Here is a 17,672-nt window from a genome sequence, read left to right on the forward strand (position 1 = left end):
TGCTGTCATCTTTTTGCAAAGTGCATTAGAAACCAACACAAATCAACATCAAGACAAGTGCCAAGGTTTTTGAAGCCTCTAGATCAGTGTTTCCCAACCTTTTTTGGGCAAAGGCACACTTGTTTGAGGAAAAAAATCTCGCGGCACACCACCATTACAGCCCCGTGACGTCAGCGCGCAGCGTCACGCCGGGAGGGACGCACAAAAGTGAAAGTTTTCAATTTTTTTCCCTCCCCCTTGCCGGGGAACCTCCAAGCTTTGGGGGTGGGGGGGGAGGAGGCAGCAAAGCGAGGGACTGAGGGACGGCGGCAGCTGAGGCGGCGGCGGCTGTTGTGGTGGTGGCGGCGATAGCGGGCGGAGGAGGGGGCGGCGGCGGGGCCGAGGTGGCTGGCGGCGGCGGGGGAGGCGGTGGCGGGTGGAGCAGGAGGGCGGCCGAGGCCGGTGAGGGAGTAGGGTTGCCCGGGGCTTGAGGAGCCGTCGCCGGGAGTTGCTGCTGCTGTTGTTGCTGCTGCTGCCCGGACATGCCGGCCTCCTCCTCGTCCGCTGTCTCGCGCTCCTCCCTTTTGCACGCGCTGCCCCGCCGCCGCCCCATTGGCTGGGTCCTGTCAGCTGATCCTGTGTTATTTCCTGTGTGTGTGTGTGAGGGGAAAATGGAGAGAGAAACCTCGGCACCACCACCGCGGAGCCGCCCCCGGCTCGACGCGGATCCTCGCCGCCGCCGCCTCTCACCGCCCGACTCGCCCGCCTCCCTCCCACGGCACACTAGCCAACGTCTCACGGCACACTAGTGTGCCGCGGAACACCGGTTGGGAAACACTGCTCTAGATTGCATCTCTCTGGTGATCACTCGTAGCCGAGTAAGATTGTCTTCCATGATTATGGTCTTAACAGTGAGTCCATAAGTGACTGTGGAGGCCAATCCTTCCATAGTGGGGACATAGGTTTCTAGGCGGGAGGGTTTGCAAAAGGTGCCTTCCTCTTAGCTCATTCCTCCCTTTCCTCCTGAGTTCCTGCTTCTTCAAAGTCCATGACGCCTTTGGTAGAGGCTATTCTCCAATAGGAGCTCTCTCAGGTCAGTGTTTCCCAGTTGTTGGTGTTTATACTACGTGTTTTTAAGATTTGCCTTGAGGGCGTCTTTAAACCTCTAAACCTTTACCTTTACATATTATATTGGGGGCTTTTAACCAGTGAAAGGGGAGATGGGAAAACAAATCACCCCATAGTCCTCTGCCCCCATGTCTCGTCTAAGCAAACCAAGCCAAATGCCCAATACTTCTCTTCTTTCCTTTTAATCACTTCAGCTTACAGGTACCTATGGTAGAATTGTTACACTGCAACTTGTTATGTACTGAAGTTCTCACCCTGGGCCAGCAGGGGGATACTGTGGATAGTTTTCACTCAGGTCCACATATGCAAATAAGGAATTGAAAGTGACGTTCAGTGATTGGATAGTTACAGAAAGTTGTTACTGTTGCTTTGTAGTTGAGCTCTATATAAGCAGGTTGGCTGAACCCTTCAGTTCTGTTCTGTTCTGGCCTGTGAATAAACAAGAGCTGCCTGAAGAATCGCTGTGTCGTCTGATATGTTTACCCACAACTTAACACAACTGAAGCACAGTTCACCATTCCCCATAGCTCGGCTGTCCAGAAACAGTTTCTTCCAAGACTATCCCAAACTCTTGGAATATTATAGAATTGTAGAGTTGGAAGGGACCACGAGGGTCGTCTAGTCCAAAACCTGGCAATGCAGGAATCTTTTTGCCCAATGTGGGGCTTGAACCCACAACCCTGAGATTAAGAATCTTATGCTCTGGTGACTGAGCTATCCCAATGGATGGCAACGTAAGATCACACTTTTATATCCTGCATTCAGCCTGGATCTGCAGGATCAATTAACAACAGAGCTTAGATGTCCCAATTCAGCCCTGCAAAATATGAGCTGGAAGTGTGTAAAAATGAAATCTACTCACTCTAATTGAATACAACACGGTGGTTAACCCTAGCAGGCCTACTGTGAGGTGGAGACAGCCATGCTGCCCTGATTAGGCAGGTCTTTGCAGGAAGCCCCAGCAGCAATCAATCAAGTCAGTCTGGAGGCCACACCTCTCTTGTTAGCATGCAGAGATAAATCAGAAAAAGCCCTAGTGAGAGGTGCAGGCATGATGAGAAATCAGGAAGAGGGAAGTTGAGAGAAGTGGGATAGGAATTGTTGGGGTGTGTTGCATCCCACTCACAGTGTGAATAGTTTTGCAGGAAGAGAAATAAGAAAGGGGAGCCCTCTTTAAACAGCGTCCAAAGAAAGGTGAGAGAAATACCAACTAAACATTGGCAAGAAAAACTGGTGGAATATGCTGAAATGGCGAAGTTAACTGAAAGACTTAGAGACAAGGACAATAGAGATTTTTAAAAGGACTGGGAACCATTTATGTTGTATTTATGGAATCAATGTAAAGAAATGGACTCACCAGTAGGTTTTGAGGAAACACTTACAATTAACAAAAACACAGAAATTACAAAGGTGATAATAAAATGATAAGAACATTTGTTGTTGTTTAGTCGTTTAGTCGTGTCCGACTCTTCGTGACCCCATGGACCAGAGCACGCCAGGCACTTCTGTCTTCCACTGCCTCCCGCAGTTTGGTCAAACTCATGCTGGTAGCTTCGAGAACACTGTCCAACCATCTCATCCTCTGTTGTCCCCTTCTCCTTGTGCCCTCCATCTTTCCCAACATCAGGGTCTTTTCCAGGGAGTCTTCTCTTCTCATGAGGTGGGCAAAGTATTGGAGCCTCAGCTTCACAATCTGTCCTTCCCGTGAGCACTCAGGGCTGATTTCCTTAAGAATGGATAGGTTTGATCTTCTTGCAGTCCATGGGACTCTCAAGAGTCTCCTCCAGCACCATAATTCAAAAGCATCAATTCTTTGGCGATCAGCCTTCTTGATGGTCCAGCTCTCACTTCCATACATCACTACTGGGAAAATCATGGCTTTAACTATACAGACCTTTGTTGGCAAGGTGATGTCTCTGCTTTTTAAGATGCTGTCTAGGTTTGCCATCGCCTTTCTCCCAAGGAGCAGGCGTCTTTTAATTTCATGACTGCTGTCACCATCTGCAGTGATCATGGAGCCCAAAAAAGTAAAATTTCTCACTGCCTCCATTTCTTCCCCTTCTATTCGCCAGGAGGTGATGGGCCCAGTGGCCATGATCTTTGTTTTTTTGATGTTGAGCTTCAGACCATATTTTGCGCTATCCTCTTTCACCCTCATTAAAAGGTTCTTTAATTCCTCCTCGCTTTCTGCCATCAAGGTTGTGTCATCTGCATATCTGAGGTTGTTGATATTTCTTCCGGCAATCTTAATTCCTGCTTGGGATTCATCCAGCCCAGCCTTTCGCATGATGAATTCTGCATATAAGTTAAATAAGCAGGGAGCCAATATACAGCCTTGCCGTACTCCTTTCCCAATTTTGAACCAATCAGTTGTTCCATATCCAGTTCTAACTGTAGCTTCTTGTCCCACATAGAGATTTCTCAGGAGACAGATGAGGTGATCAGGCACTCCCATTTCTTTAAGAACTTGCCATAGTTTGCTGTGGTCGACACAGTCAAAGGCTTTTGCATAGTCAATGAAGCAGAAGTAGATGTCTTTCTGGAACTCTCTAGCTTTCTCCATAATCCAGCGCATGTTTGCAATTTGGTCGCTGGTTCCTCTACCCCTTTGAAATCCAGCTTGCACTTCTGGGAGATAAGAACATAACAATATTTAATTTAAAGAATATAATATTAAGATATAATAAAGCAAGCAGGAGAAGTTACTATGAAAAAAACCAGAAGGGAAAGTTGAGGGAAGTCACCAGTGGGGGTGGGGGGAATCTGGGAATTGAATTTGTTGTTAGTTGGTATGATGCTCTTATGATAAAAATGTAAAACTTAATAAAAATTATTTTTTTAAAAAAAACAAAAGTGAGAGGAGAAAGGCGGGTTGGAAGGGAGAGCCCTCACACTTTGTACAAATATGAAGGCAACAAGAAAAGTAAGAAGTTAGGGGTAGGAAGCAAGATAAGAGACAATTCCAGGGGAGGAATCGATGCTCTGGTGGCAACAACCCCACCCTGTAGACTCTGAAGTTAGAGTATTGTTATATAGATTTATAGGTGCTAGGATTTAATTAAGGTTTGGTGGTGTTGAAGCTAATAGCCTAACCCATGTGCATTTAAGATGTGTGATAGTCCCCTTTAATCTTTTAATTAGACTCATTAAAGGCAGACCCTGTGTGCTGGATCAGTTTAATCCTTTGAAATCATTATGGCTTCAAAGGTAATGGAGTCAGCCTAATTTCCTTTGAGAGCCTGGGGGTATTAGCAGAAGGGAGGAGTGGGTGGCACTGTGATCTAAACCACGGAGCCTCTTGAGCTTGCTGATCAGTAGGTTGGCAGTTCAAATCCATGTGATGGAGTGAGCTCCTGTTGCTCTGTCCCAGCTCCTGCCAACCTAGCAGTTCAAAACCACACCAGTACAAGTAGATAAATAGGTACTGCTGTGGCGGGAAGGTAAATGGTGTCTCTGTGCGCCCTGGTTTCTGTCACAGTGTTCTGTTGCACCAGGAGTGGTTTAGTCATGCTGGCCACATGACCCAGAAAGCTGTCTGTGGACAAACGACGGTTCCCTCGGCCTGAAAGTGAGATGAGTGCTGCAACCCCATAGTCGCCTTTGACTGGACTTAACCGTCCAGGGGTCCTTTACCTTTTTTTTTTAGCACAACAAGGCATCAAATAACTAAGTGTGAGAATGCAGGTGAGGGTAGGCAATCTGAAGGGCAGGGATGCTGCTGCCTTTGGAAGAAGCCCTCCACAGTAGCTACAGGTTGTATATGTTTGTAAATAAACCGTATATAAAGACACCACAAATTCATCGGTCGAAAAGGAAACGCAGACCCTGGGTTCAGCATGCCTGGGATCCCTTTAATCTTGCAGGCTGTGGAGTTTGGGGTGGTGTGTGACATTATATTGCCCATGGAAGATCCTCAGGGTGGGGTATTGTAGGTGGTGTACAGCGGTACCTCGGATTACAAACACTTTGGGTTACAAACACTGCTAACCCAGAAGTACCTCGGGTTGCAAAATTTGCCCCAGGATGAGAACAGAAATCACGCAGCAGCGGGAGGCCCCATTAGCGACTGGACCTAATGGTCAGGGGTCCCTTTACCTTTTTAACTAGCAGTCTAGGTCACTAGAGGTGGGGTATGAGGTTCAGGGTAGAAAATGTGATGGCATTTCTAAATAGGAAAAAGGGATTGCCTTGGCAAGGTAAAATGGTTAAGCAACACGGAAGATGGTTAATCAATGGATCCTGTTTCCCTTTTCCCAAAGCACAATGAGGTCTTCTTCTTTGGAGGTTTTCCAACGGAATCTAGACGATCATCCATGATGTTCTTGTTGTCTTGGCCTTCAATGGGTATACGCATTATATGGAACTCATAAAGACCCTTCTGGCTCCATGATTCTATAGCTACAGGTTCAGAACAACATCAGGTAGCTGAGTCTCTCTTTCACCTCCCAACTCAGGATGTTATTTTCTACCACATGGGTCACCTTTTACTCTGTGACATCACTAGATTGGAACCTCTCCATGCAACAGTTGAGGTCAAAGTAGTGGGAGAGAACTTGGTGTGGAGGAGGGCTGCACATCCATCATCAGAGAGCGAATTCCACCAAACTCTCTTGGCCCTCCGATCCCTTTACTCGGCACCAAACCTAAGACCTTCTTCATGGTGCCAGGAGAAGATCAGAAGAACTTCCCCTTGCTCGTGTTGACTATCCTGGCTGTGCTACATCCTTTCCTTTCCATTCTGGCTGCCCAGTCGTTCCCAAGAGGTTTGCTAATCCCTGCAACTTCTTGACAAGTGGATTAGCAACAGAGGCATTTTGTGTAAGTATTTCTATATGCATCTATGAAGGAGCAGATTCGCAGCTTGGGGGTACTCCTGGATCCTTTGCTGTCACTCAAGGCCCAGGTGGCCTCTGTGGCCCAGAGTGCCTTCCATCAGCTTCGGCTGGAGGCCCAGCTACGCCCCTATCTGGACAGGGAGAGCATAACTACTGTTGTCTATGCTCTGGTAACTTCAAGCTTAGATTACAGTGGTACCTCAGGTTAAGTACTTAATTCGTTCTGGAGGGCCGTACTTAACCTGAGGTACCACTGCACTGAGGTACCACTGAGGTACCACTTAATTCGTTCCGGAGGGCCGTACTTAACCTGAAACTGTTCTTAACCTGAAGCACCACTTTAGCTAATGGGGCCTCCTGCTGCTGCCGCGCCTTCAGAGCCCGATTTCTGTTCTCATCGTGAAGCAAAGTTCTTAACCTGAAGCACTATTTCTGGGTTAGCGGAGTCTGTAACCTGAAGCGTATGTAACCTGAAGCATATGTAACCTGAGGTACCACTGCACTGTAATGCGTTATACGTGGGGCTGCCTCTGAAGACAGTTCAGAAACTTCAGCTAGTGCAGAATTCAGCGGTCAGGTTGCTCACTGGACCAAGATGGTTTGAGCATATTACACCGATACTGGTGCGACTGCACTTCCTAACAATTAGTTTCTGGGACCAATTCAAAGTGCTGGTTTTGACCTACAAAGCCTTAAACGGCTCAGGACCGCAATACCTCAAGGACCGCTTCTTTCCATATGAACCTACCCGGACCCTGAGATCACCTTCTGAGGCCCTTCTTTGAGACCCTCCTCCTTGAGAGGTGCGGAGGGTGGCAACACGAGAACGGGGCCTTCTCTGCAGTGGCTCCCTGTCTGTGGAATGCTCTCTACAGGGATGTTTGCCTGACACCTTCATTATACACCTTTAGGTGCCAGGCAAAAACGTTCTTTTTTAACCAGGCCTTTGGTTGACCTGATGGCCATCCTATACCATTTTAAAATGTGGCTGTTTTGGGGGGGTATTATTGGGTTATAGTTCTTATTTTGATTTAAAATCTTTTCTGTGAACTGCACTGAGATCTCCAGGTATAGGGTGGTATAATAAATGAATGAATGAAATCTACTAGGGACGGCCATTCCAGCCAAAGGGCTGGCTGCTAACAAAAGCTAGATTATGGCTTCTGTTCTATCCCAGGGCAGCCCATCCTGTGTTGCCACCTGAGGTGAAATGGAAAGCTTCCATCCCCTGCCCAAGACTCTGTTACCAGAACCCAGAAGCTACTGCCACAATCTCTGCCCACTTCTCTGGTGGCAGCGGCATGCCTGAAGGGCACCCATGGGGCACCACCCCTTGGATTCCATTGCCTGAGGCAGTTACCTCAGTCCTCCTCATGGACGGACCGGTCCTGGTTCCATCACCAGAGACCCAGGGGCATCTTCACTTTTGCGTTGTGCCTTACTTTTAAAATTCTTGTTATTTAGGAGTCATTGCACAACAACACTGATGTAGAAGGAGCTGCGCTTTCCACCCCAGAAGAATGGAGGCCCCGCTTAGCCCTGTGAGCAGGTGACTTCAGCCTCTTTAACATTGGTTTTCTTTTGCCTTTGATTGTATTTTTATCACGATTAACAATTTCAACAATGTTTTTATATAATAAACTGCGAAATTCTGCAGCATGTTTGGCAAGGCTTAAAAAACAATATCCTAAGTATTCTTTCAGTTTGAATTGACATAGCTTATCCCTACTCCAAATTGTCCTTATCCCCCCCCCCCACTACAACAGTAGCTGATGTTTATCAAATGCTTATTCAATAGGGAACAGTACTCTTCACATGGTCAGAGGTACTCGGGTTTGCGTTATTAGTTCTTGCATGCTCCAGAGCTGATCTTTGCCTGGTACTGAAAAATAGACCTCAGACCTGCACCGTGTTTCAGACTGATCCCATAATGGAACATAAAGCAATGGAAAGGCTTCTTAGGGATGGAATATGTTGGCTACAGCTGAAATGTAGTGTTAATTCAAAACGAGACATTTTAGAATACATGAAACGTACCTATCGAAACCGTCAAATTACCCAACCACACCACTGCAGGCAGCATCCAATGTACTACATTCTCATATTTCAGATGATTGAAAGTCCCAGTTGTTATGTACTGAAGTTCTCACCCTGGGCCAGCAGGGGGATACTGTAGATAGTTCAGGGCCACATAAGGGATCGAAAGTGATGTTCAGTGATTGGATAGTCACAGAAAATGGTTACTGTTGCGTTCTAGTGGAGCTCTATATAAGCAGGCTGGCTGAACCCTTCAGTTCAGTTCTGTTCTGGCCTGTGAATAAACAAGAGCTGTTTGAAGAATCGCTGTGTCGTCTGATATGTTCACCCACAACTTAACACCAATAATATCCCATGCTGAGATAGAGCAGAACTATTCTGCTGGTGGAATCTGTTCCCTAGTGAGGGGTGGCAAAACCAGAGGAATGGTACATACAGAATGTAATCCATGTCTGTGTCTGGAATCATTTCTTCCTTCCATTGCAGCAAATCCCAAGATCTAAACAAGCCAGCCGAGGAGAACAAATCCCAAGATCTAAACCAGCAAGTGGAGGACAACAAAACTCAAAATCTAAGTGAACACACCGAGGACAACAAATCCCAAGATATAATTGAGCATGGGGAAGATGACATCAAATCCCTGAATGACCGGAGCGAAGGTGGCAGCAAATCCCCAAACCCAAATGATCTGAGTGAAAACGACAGCAAGTCCCAAGACCCAAATGATCAGAGCGAAGGCAAACCCCAAGACCTCACTGAGCTGTCCGAAGACAGTAAATCTCAAGATCGGAAGGATCAGAGCGATGAGGAGCTCGTGACACCATCCAGGACGTCGGAGCTGCAGTCCCAAGATGGGAAGGAGAATTCTCAGACGCGCAGCTCTCGATCCTGGGGAAAGACTGCGACAGATTTGAAGGATGATCTTTCCAGCTCTCTTACTACGGAGCCGAGCACAGCTGCTCACCGCTCCTCACGCGGCTTCGACAGGTAAGTGAAACAACCGCGCAGTAGACAGTGAGCTACCTGGGCTTCCCTCCTTTACTTGCAGCTCCAAGTCGAGTCTTTCATGTTGGGTGAACTTTTCAAATGCCCTTTGGTCATACGCTACGTGGGGCTTGTCTTTTCAGTTTTGTGGCCTTAACCTTCGATTGCCAAACACTTTTAGTAGAAAGGAATTTCTATGGTGTAGTGGTTAAGAGTGGTGGACTCGTAATCTGGTGAACCAGGTTCGATTCCCCGCTCCTCCACATGCAGCTGCTGGGTGACCTTGGGCTAGTCACACTTCTCTGAAGTCTCTCAGCCCCACTCACTTCACAGAGTGTTTGTTGTGGGGGAGGAAGGGAAAGGAGAATGTTAGCCGCTTTGAGACTCCTTTGGGTAGTGATAAAGGGGGATATCAAATCCAAACTCTTCTACTATGTCTTTCAAAGCCCCCGAGAATTGATTCTATCTAACCTCTAATGGATTACGCATCAATATTAGGGGGGTTGCGTTATGGTCGTGTTACCCAGTTGTACCATACGTTGTCATTCCTGAGGTCCTCCAATCCCACTATACCATAGCGATCATATCTGTGATGGGTCTCGATTTCCCTTTCCTTTTTAGCAAACTCAAAACCTTAAAGCAGGGAGATTGGGACGAGCTGCAGAGTTCGCAGGACGAAGAGCTTTCTTTCTCCTTATGGAAGACTGATGATGAATGGAGGGATCACATACCTACCAAGCACTCTGCAGAATGCAAGCTTTCCTACCACACCCACTGCTGCTTCAGCGCAACTGAGTAAGTCGATACAGCAAGTTGGAGTGGAAGGCAGACTCTGGGTCTGAGGGCTTGTCCACACTTCCTTTTCTGCCGTGTTTCTAGGTACAAGCCTTGGGATTTCCAGATCCGTGTCCAAGCAGCCTTCCTTCCTTCCTTCCTTCCTTCCTTCCTTCCTTCCTTCCTTCCTTCCTTCCTTCCTTCCTTCCTTCCTTCCTTCCTTCCTTCCTTCCTCCCCCCCTCTCTCTTTCCTCCTTTCCCTTCCTTCCTTCCTTCCTTCCTTCCTCCCTCCCTCCCTCCCTCCCTCCCTCCCTCCCCCCTCTCTCTCTTTCCTCCTTTCCCTTCCTTCCTTCTTTCCTTCCTTCCTTCCTTCCTTAGGGCAGGGACCAAAGTAGAGGGTCTTCTAGGTATCCCATCAGATATCAAGGAAAGAAACAACTATCTGACTTTTAGAAGACATCTGAAGGCAGCCCTGTTTAGGGAAGTTTTTTAATGTCTGATGCTTTTTTATTATTATCATTAATTCTGTTGGGAGCCTCCCAGAGTGGCTGGGGAGGCCCGGCTAGATGGGTGGGGGATAAATGATAAATGATAAAATCCCTTCCTTCCTGTCCCAGCTCTTTCCCGAGAAAACCTGCAATTTACCACTGAATTGGAACAAATGGCAGTGTCAGGACTCTGAGTCATAGACAGGGCACTTCCCCCCCCCCCACCATAGTCCATACACAATCTAGATCTAGTGCATGCGTGTATATATATATATATATATATATATATATAAATATATATATATATAATTTGCCCCTGAAAAGTGCTTCTCGAGAAACTGCTTCTCAAGAAACGGTTTTCACTGCCAAAACAAAAGCTCGCCGTGGATTGATTCTGCATTACCCTGCTGTTTGCCCATGTGAAAGCAGATGTAGGGGATCCTGGCAAGGGTATGTGCGTATTGACACCTGCCCAGTGGGTTGGTGGGGGGTATGGCAAACCAACACTTCCTTCTTCATTCCCCTGGAAGCATGTGCAGGGAGGAAAAGGAATGGGTAACCTAACCAAAGGGAGGGATTTCAAATGCTGGACCGGGAAATCCTGGATTGAGAGAAGCTGTATTTTCTGCACTGCAAATGGGTTAGCGTGCAGGCAGCTTCAGCCTGTGTGTTTCCAAAGTCCTGCCACTTTTAAAAAACACTCCCAAAGTCCTCTAGTCCGTCTCTCAGGCCTGGGAGACCTTCTGTCAAACACGACACGGCCCTGGGAGCCAGTGTGGTGTAGTGGTTAAGAGCGGTGGACTCGTAATCTGGTGAACCGGGTTCACTTCCCGCTCCTCCACATGCAGCTGCTGGGTGACTTTGGGCCAGTCACACTTCTCTGAAGTCTCTCAGCCCCACTCACCTCACAGAGTGTTTGTTGTGGGGGAGGAAGGGAAAGGAGAATGTTAGCCGCTTTGAGACTCCTTCGGGATAAAGCGGGATATCAAATCCAAACTACTACTCCTCCTCCTCCTCCTTTTCTTTCTTCTTCAAGGGAAAGGAGAATGTTAGCCACTTTGAGACTCCTTCGGGTAGTGATAAAGCGGGATATCAAATCCAAACTCCTCCTCCTCCTCCTCCCCTTCTTCCTTCTTCTTCTTCTTCTTCTTCTTCTTCTTCTTCTTCTTCTTCTTCTTCTTCTTCTTCTCCTCCTCCTCTGAGCTTGGTTATATGCTTGGTTGGAACCCTGAGCTGTGTCAGCCCTAAGGCAAGCCCTCTGTGGCCTTTGAGAGAAAGAGAAATCCAGGGGGCAGTCTAAAGGTAAACCCCACCTCCATGGTTTATTTCCCAGTACGTTTCCAAGCACAATTCAAAGTGTTGGTGCTGACCTTTAAAGCCCTAAACGGCCTCAGCCCAGCATATCTAAAGGAGTGTCTCCACCCCCATCGTTCAGCCCAGACTCTGAGGTCCAGCGCTGAGGGCCTTCTGGCGGTTCCCTCACTGTGAGAAGCCAAGTTACAGGGAACCAGGCAAAGGGCCTTCTTGGTAGTGGCACCCGCCTTGTGGAACGCCCTTCCACCAGATGTCAAAGAGAACAACAACTACCAGACTTTTAGAAGACATCTGAAGGCAGCCCTGTTTAGGGAAGCTTTTAATGTTTGATGTATTACGGTATTTTAATATTTTGTTGGAAGCCGCCCAGAGTGGCTGGGGAAGCCCAGCCAGATGGGCGGGGTATAAATAAATTATTATTATTATTATTATTATTATTATTATTATTATTATTATTATTATTATTTCCCTCCTTCCACATTTCCTGTTTCTCACAGGCAGATGATCAGGCACAGCCCTGTGAACCCTACAAAAGGACCGTGTTACCAAGGCTTCTTTCTGAAAAAGCGGCGTGCAAAGTTCAAAAGATGTAAGGTGTGTGGCGTTCAGGTTTGGAGTCCCACTCTGTTCTGGTCTCTCCCCCAACTGGGTTGCACTGGTGGTGGTGGTGAAGGTGAAGGCGACATGCCAGCGTGATGTTGTGCCAGCACATCATCTACGTTACACCAGCCCTGCCTCTACATCCCCACAGATTTCTCCCGGGTGAAAAGTGGGATGGAGTTGAATTTCCTTCACTGACCTAAGGGACTGAGGAGGTCAGCAGCTGAAGCTTTCAGGCCTGCCGGTCTTTAAAGCTAAGTCCATATTGCTGTTCCCCTGTACCAGGTCTCCTCCTCAGCCGAGAGGATGCAAAAGGCTGGCAGGAAGGAGGTGAAAGAAAGCAAGATTTTCATCAAAACTCAGCCGCCAAGGACCACTTCACCCAGTTTAAGGTATCGGGGCAGGTTGGAATATGCACTGCACAGGGTTGGACCAAATTACCCTTGCGGTCCCTTCCAATTCTATCATTCTATCTGACGCAATATGACAGACAGGCATTTAGCAAATTAATTAACCAGTGAGTTTGTCAGCTGCTATTAACTGTGAAGGAATTTCCACATTCAGAATAAGTATTGAGTAGCAGTACCAGGGTGGGTTTCATTTAAATTAGGATTTAAATCACTAGTCAGTAAGACTTGATCTGAATCACTAGTCAGTAAGACTTGATTTAAATTTTTTTTCCCTTTTTTTTACAGAAAGATTCATTCTTGCTGGTATAATCTTAATATTTACAACCAGATGAAGGTTTCATTTTTGGAATAATAAATTTTCAGATTAGTTTTTCCCCACAGTTACGGTATATCAAAAATTACTTATTTGGTTATACTATTAGACATACATAGATAATTATGAAATTATTGTGAGGTTTAATAAGTTAACTGTTTATATCTGGACAACTTTTATGCTGTACTTTATTGGAAGGAGAAAAATAATCATTTCCTTAATAACAATTAAACAATTTATTTAACTAAAACAATAGCATTATAGCATATGGATCCATGTTTGTTAACTGATGTGGTTAAACAATTTTTTTAAATAAAAAAAACTTAGACTGAGTTTTAGCACACATTTAAAAACTTAAATCCTTATTTCCGGATGAATAGCCTTTGGACTATACTGTAACTTAAACAGAAAACTATCTTTAGAAAGATTTTTCCTCCAAAAGCATTTTATTTTAAAAATCCAATTTAAATTTTAAAAATCTGATATATATATATTTTTAAAAATCATTAATTTTTATCCACCCTGATCAGTATGAATGTCAAATTCTTCTGGGATACAATGCATAAGGGATAGCTGAAAAATCATGCTCGGCTTTTGGGCATCTAGCTAATAATCACTGTTGGAAACAGGACTCAGTGCAAAAAAGACTGACCTTTTTGGCTTAAAGCAAAAAAGACTGACCTTTTTGGCTTAAAGCAAAAAAGACTGACGTTTTTGGCTCAAAGCAACAGAGCTTGAATTCTGGCATTTCTAAGAGTGAGTCCCAGAGACATCTGACTTCAGGCCAGTCTGCATATTATGGGCACTGCAGAACATTGCTTTTCCATTTTAACTTCCCCTCTCTCTTCAGGATTCTCTCCAGGCCATGTCCTTCCTAACCGAAATCCCCCTACCAGGCCTACTTCAATGCCTCCCTCTTGCACCCAGTGTTTTTGCCTAGGTGGAATGTGTTTACTGAACTCTCAAAGTGCCTCTTGGGGCGTATTCACATTACCGCCTTAGATCACAGTGAAGTTGCTGTTTTCTCCAGTGCATTTCGCAGTGCTTATGTCTCAACTGTTCCCATTAAGTAGCGTCAGATTCATTTCTGTTTGGGTACACGCCAGCGGGGGTTGATTGGGCAGGGGGTGCCTTAAAAAAGGTGTTCACACCTTGACTGGAGATGAATTAGGAGTGGCTTAAGGATTCCTTTATTAAAAAATAATTTTTATTAGTTTTCAATTACAATAATCCAATGAAAGCCTCATTATAAAAACGCCAAAATATAATACTATTAATAATGCTAATCATTCAAAACCCAAATTATACCATAAAGTTGACTCCCCGCCTGCTAGAATTGATGGTTTGATGATTCACTTTGTTTCATAGCAGGGGTTGTGAACACAGCCTTAGTGACCTGGGTAGAAACTAGACTATTGTAGAACGTACGAAAGAATGTACTTTCATATGTGGTGGACCTGTAAAAGGGTAAAAGAGTATTGGGAAATAATTCACAATGAATTGAAAAAACCAGAGTCCTTTTTCTTTGGGATAATTCAGATGGAAATTCCCAGGTGTCAAAAAGGTTATTTATGTATGCCACTACTGCGGCCCATGTTTTGTTAGCTCAAAAATGGAAAACTAGCGAGGTCTCAATCAAAGAAGAATGGCAACTGAAACTGACAGGATATGCACAGCTTGCGGATCTAAGGTATAGAATAAGAGAACAAGAAGAACATATGTTTAAAGAAGATTGGAAAATGTTTATTGAATATATGGGGGGGGATTGTGTACACTTGAAAACGGTGGCAGCATTAAGATAAATTCAGCAGTGTGTTTAGGTTTTGATGGATGTAATAATGGAATACTGAATGGTTTAGTTTATGTAAAGTATGCAGGGATTTATGCAAAATGAACCACGGAAAGAGAAGAAGGGAAGTCACTGATATTTTAAGGTTGTTTAAATGAATATTGTAAAATGTAAAACGGAAAATTTAATAAAAATTATTTTAAAAAGAAAAGAAAGAAACTAGGCTACTCTACAAAGGTAAAAATTGCCTCTAGTCTCCCCCATTATGGGGATGTTCATTAGAAGGCAGCCCTGAAGAAAATGTAGTTCTGTGTGGTCTGAAAAAGGTTCCCCATCGTTACAGCAGGGTGACCAGTTTGGCAGTGGTGGGACTCATCTTGTCAGCTTCCAAAATTTGAGCCAATTTTCTACTTTCTCAGTAGGATGGTAGGTAAAGGTGCATATTTTATTTTGTCACAGTTGCAGTTTTATTTCTTCGTTCTCTGTTGCGATGCCCGATCGAAACAGCAAAGATTGACTTGACGTCGTGCAGATTGCTGGAAATAAATTGCTGGGGATTGTTTAATCCTGCACCTTGCATAACGCGAAGCGTCGGCCATGGCATCATTTTGACACCAGGTGCAAAAATCTCCATGCCAGAACTACTGCTTCTAGGGAGGCAGCAGACACTAGCATGGAAAGATTCTGCAGCAGCAGCTGAATGGAATACAGTGGTGCCTCAGGTTAAGTTCATAATTCGTTCCGGAGGTGCATACTTAACCTGAAACTGTTCTTAACCTGAAGACCACTTTAGCTAATGGGGCCTCCTGCTGCTGCTGCACTGCCGGAGCACGATTTCTGTTCTCATCCTGAAGCAAAGTTCTTAACCTGAAGCACTATTTCTGGGTTAGCGGAGTCTGTAACCTGAAGTGTATGTAACCTGAAGTGTATGTAGCCTGAGGTACCACTGTATTCCATTACTGGCCAGCTAGTTGAGGCATCTGTCGTCGATAAATCTGAGTTCATCACTGTAAAAGGGAGGGAGGGAGAGACCCAAATCGTTGTAATGATGAGCTGCATGCATGTCTCTTGGCAGGAGGAGCAAAGTTTTGTACAATCTCTACACGACCTTCTGTGATGAGGGAGAGCTGTCTGACACATGCCTTGCTTCCGGAGCAAGAGGTAATGCATGAATTGGAGGAGTTGTGTTGTGCCTCTCTTGATGACAATCAGTATGCAGATGACACCCAGCTCTACCTCTCCTTTAAATCAGAACCAGTGAAGGCGGTGAAGGTCCTGTGTGAGTGCCTGGAGGCGGTTGGAGGATGGATGGCGGCTAACAGATTGAGGTTGAATCCCTGGTCCTGAATGGGGTAACTGTGCCCCTGAAGGACCAGGTGCGCAGCCTGGGAGTCATTTTGGACTTACAGCTGTCCTTGGAGGTGCAGTTTAATTCTGTGTCCAAGGCAGCTGTCTACCAGCTCCACCTGGTACGCAGGCTAAGACCTTACCTGCCCGCGGACTGTCTCACCAGAGTGGTGCATGCTCTAGTTATCTCCCGCTTGGACTACTGCAATGTGCTCTACGTGGGGCTACCTTTGAAGGTGACCCGGAAACTGCAATTAATCCAGAATGCGGCAGCTAGACTGGTGACTGGGAGTGGCTGCCGGGACCGCATAACACCAGTTCTGAGAGATCTGCATTGGCTCCCAGTACATTTCCGAGCACAATTCAAATTGTTGGTGCTGACCTTTAAAGCCCTAAACGGCCTCGGTCCTGTATACCTGAAGGAGCGTCTCCACCCACATCGTTCAGCTCAGACACTGAGATCCAGCGCTGAGGGCCTTCTGGCGGTTCCCTCATTGTGAGAAGTGAGGTTACAGGGAACCAGACAGAGGGCCATCTCGGTAGTGGCGCCCACCCTGTGGAACACCCTCCCTTCAAATGTGAAGGAAATAAGCAGCTATCCTATCTTTAAAAGACATCTGAAGGCAGCCCTGTTCAGGGAAGTTTTTAATATTTAACGCTGTACTGTTTTTAACACTTGATTGGGAGCCGCCCAGAGTGGCTGGGGAAACTCAGCCAGATGGGCGGGGTGTAAATAATAAATTATTATATTATTATTAATGTCAGCAAAAAAAATCTGGGCAAGGGGCACTTGAACTTCTTTTGCCTATGGCTTTGTAAATGTGGGTTGTCGCTGCTGCGCATGCGCATTCCCCTTTCACTGATGTTGTTGCCAAAAAGGCCAAATTCCAGAGAGCGCTATAGAACAAAAAAAATGGCATCCAGAATTTGAAGACATTCTGGATCCAGCAAGAGGGTGCGGGGACAGGACAACGGTGAAGGGAAGAACCAGATCCACAGTGTTATTATTTTTTCCAGGACTCTCCAGGGCCTGCTCCATTTTTGGTGCCATCAAGAAGGGGAAGATTAACATCAGCAACCTCCTCCTTAGTTTGCACACACTGGGAATCCTGTTGACCACATCCGAGATGTACCAAGCTCTCAAGTTCATTCCGATGGATGGTGCGTGCTCTCACTCCCAGGCCTGTGGGTTGTCGGCAACAGTAATTTTGCATTCCTTGGAAACAAATGGGGAGGTGGGTGTTTGGAATTTGTGGGATATGTATTGTTACTGGATTGGGCGTTGGGCTGAATGACCTCTTGGGCCTTCCAACTTGGGGATTCTTGACTAGAAGATTTCTCCAAATGGGTTTTATACTGGTGTAAGTTGCCTGAGGGACATGGGTGGCGCTGTGGTCTAAACCACAGAGCCCTAGGACTTGCTGATCAGAAGGTCAGTGGTTCGAATCCCCGCAACGGGGTGAGCTCCCGTTGTTCGGCCCCTGCTCCTGCCAACCTAGCAGTTCGAAAGCACATCCAAGTGCAAATAGATAAATAGGGACCGCTCCGGTGGGAAGGTAAACGGAGTTTACATGCGCTGCTCTGGTTCGCCAGAAGCGGCTTAGTCATGCTGGCCACATGACCCAGAAGCTGTACGCCGGCTCCCTCGGCCAATAAAGCGAGATGAGCGCCGCA

General features: G+C 46.1%; 1 protein-coding gene and 1 long non-coding RNA gene across 4 annotated transcripts in view; one reads left to right on the top strand and one right to left on the bottom strand.

Moving 5' to 3' along the window:
• Positions 1 to 17,672, bottom strand: part of LOC308571384 — a 147,220-nt gene that overhangs the window by 8,913 nt on the left and 120,635 nt on the right. The gene's annotated exons all lie outside the window — the stretch shown is intronic.
• LOC308570945 (uncharacterized protein) overlaps positions 5,640 to 17,672 on the top strand; it is a 111,016-nt gene continuing 98,983 nt past the window's right edge. For both annotated transcript variants that reach the window (XM_081166003.1, XM_081166004.1), the window contains exons 1-8: positions 5,640 to 5,925; positions 7,407 to 7,491; positions 8,466 to 8,966; positions 9,585 to 9,758; positions 12,037 to 12,133; positions 12,425 to 12,531; positions 15,727 to 15,812; positions 17,016 to 17,159. In XM_081166003.1, the coding sequence (XP_081022129.1) occupies positions 7,463 to 7,491; positions 8,466 to 8,966; positions 9,585 to 9,758; positions 12,037 to 12,133; positions 12,425 to 12,531; positions 15,727 to 15,812; positions 17,016 to 17,159 (1,138 nt within the window). In that variant the 5' untranslated portion in view covers positions 5,640 to 5,925; positions 7,407 to 7,462. The remainder of the gene's footprint in view (positions 5,926 to 7,406; positions 7,492 to 8,465; positions 8,967 to 9,584; positions 9,759 to 12,036; positions 12,134 to 12,424; positions 12,532 to 15,726; positions 15,813 to 17,015; positions 17,160 to 17,672) is intronic.

Source organism: Podarcis bocagei (genome assembly GCF_964188305.1).
Source record: "Podarcis bocagei genome assembly, chromosome: 13".
Lineage (NCBI taxonomy): Eukaryota > Metazoa > Chordata > Lepidosauria > Squamata > Lacertidae > Podarcis > Podarcis bocagei.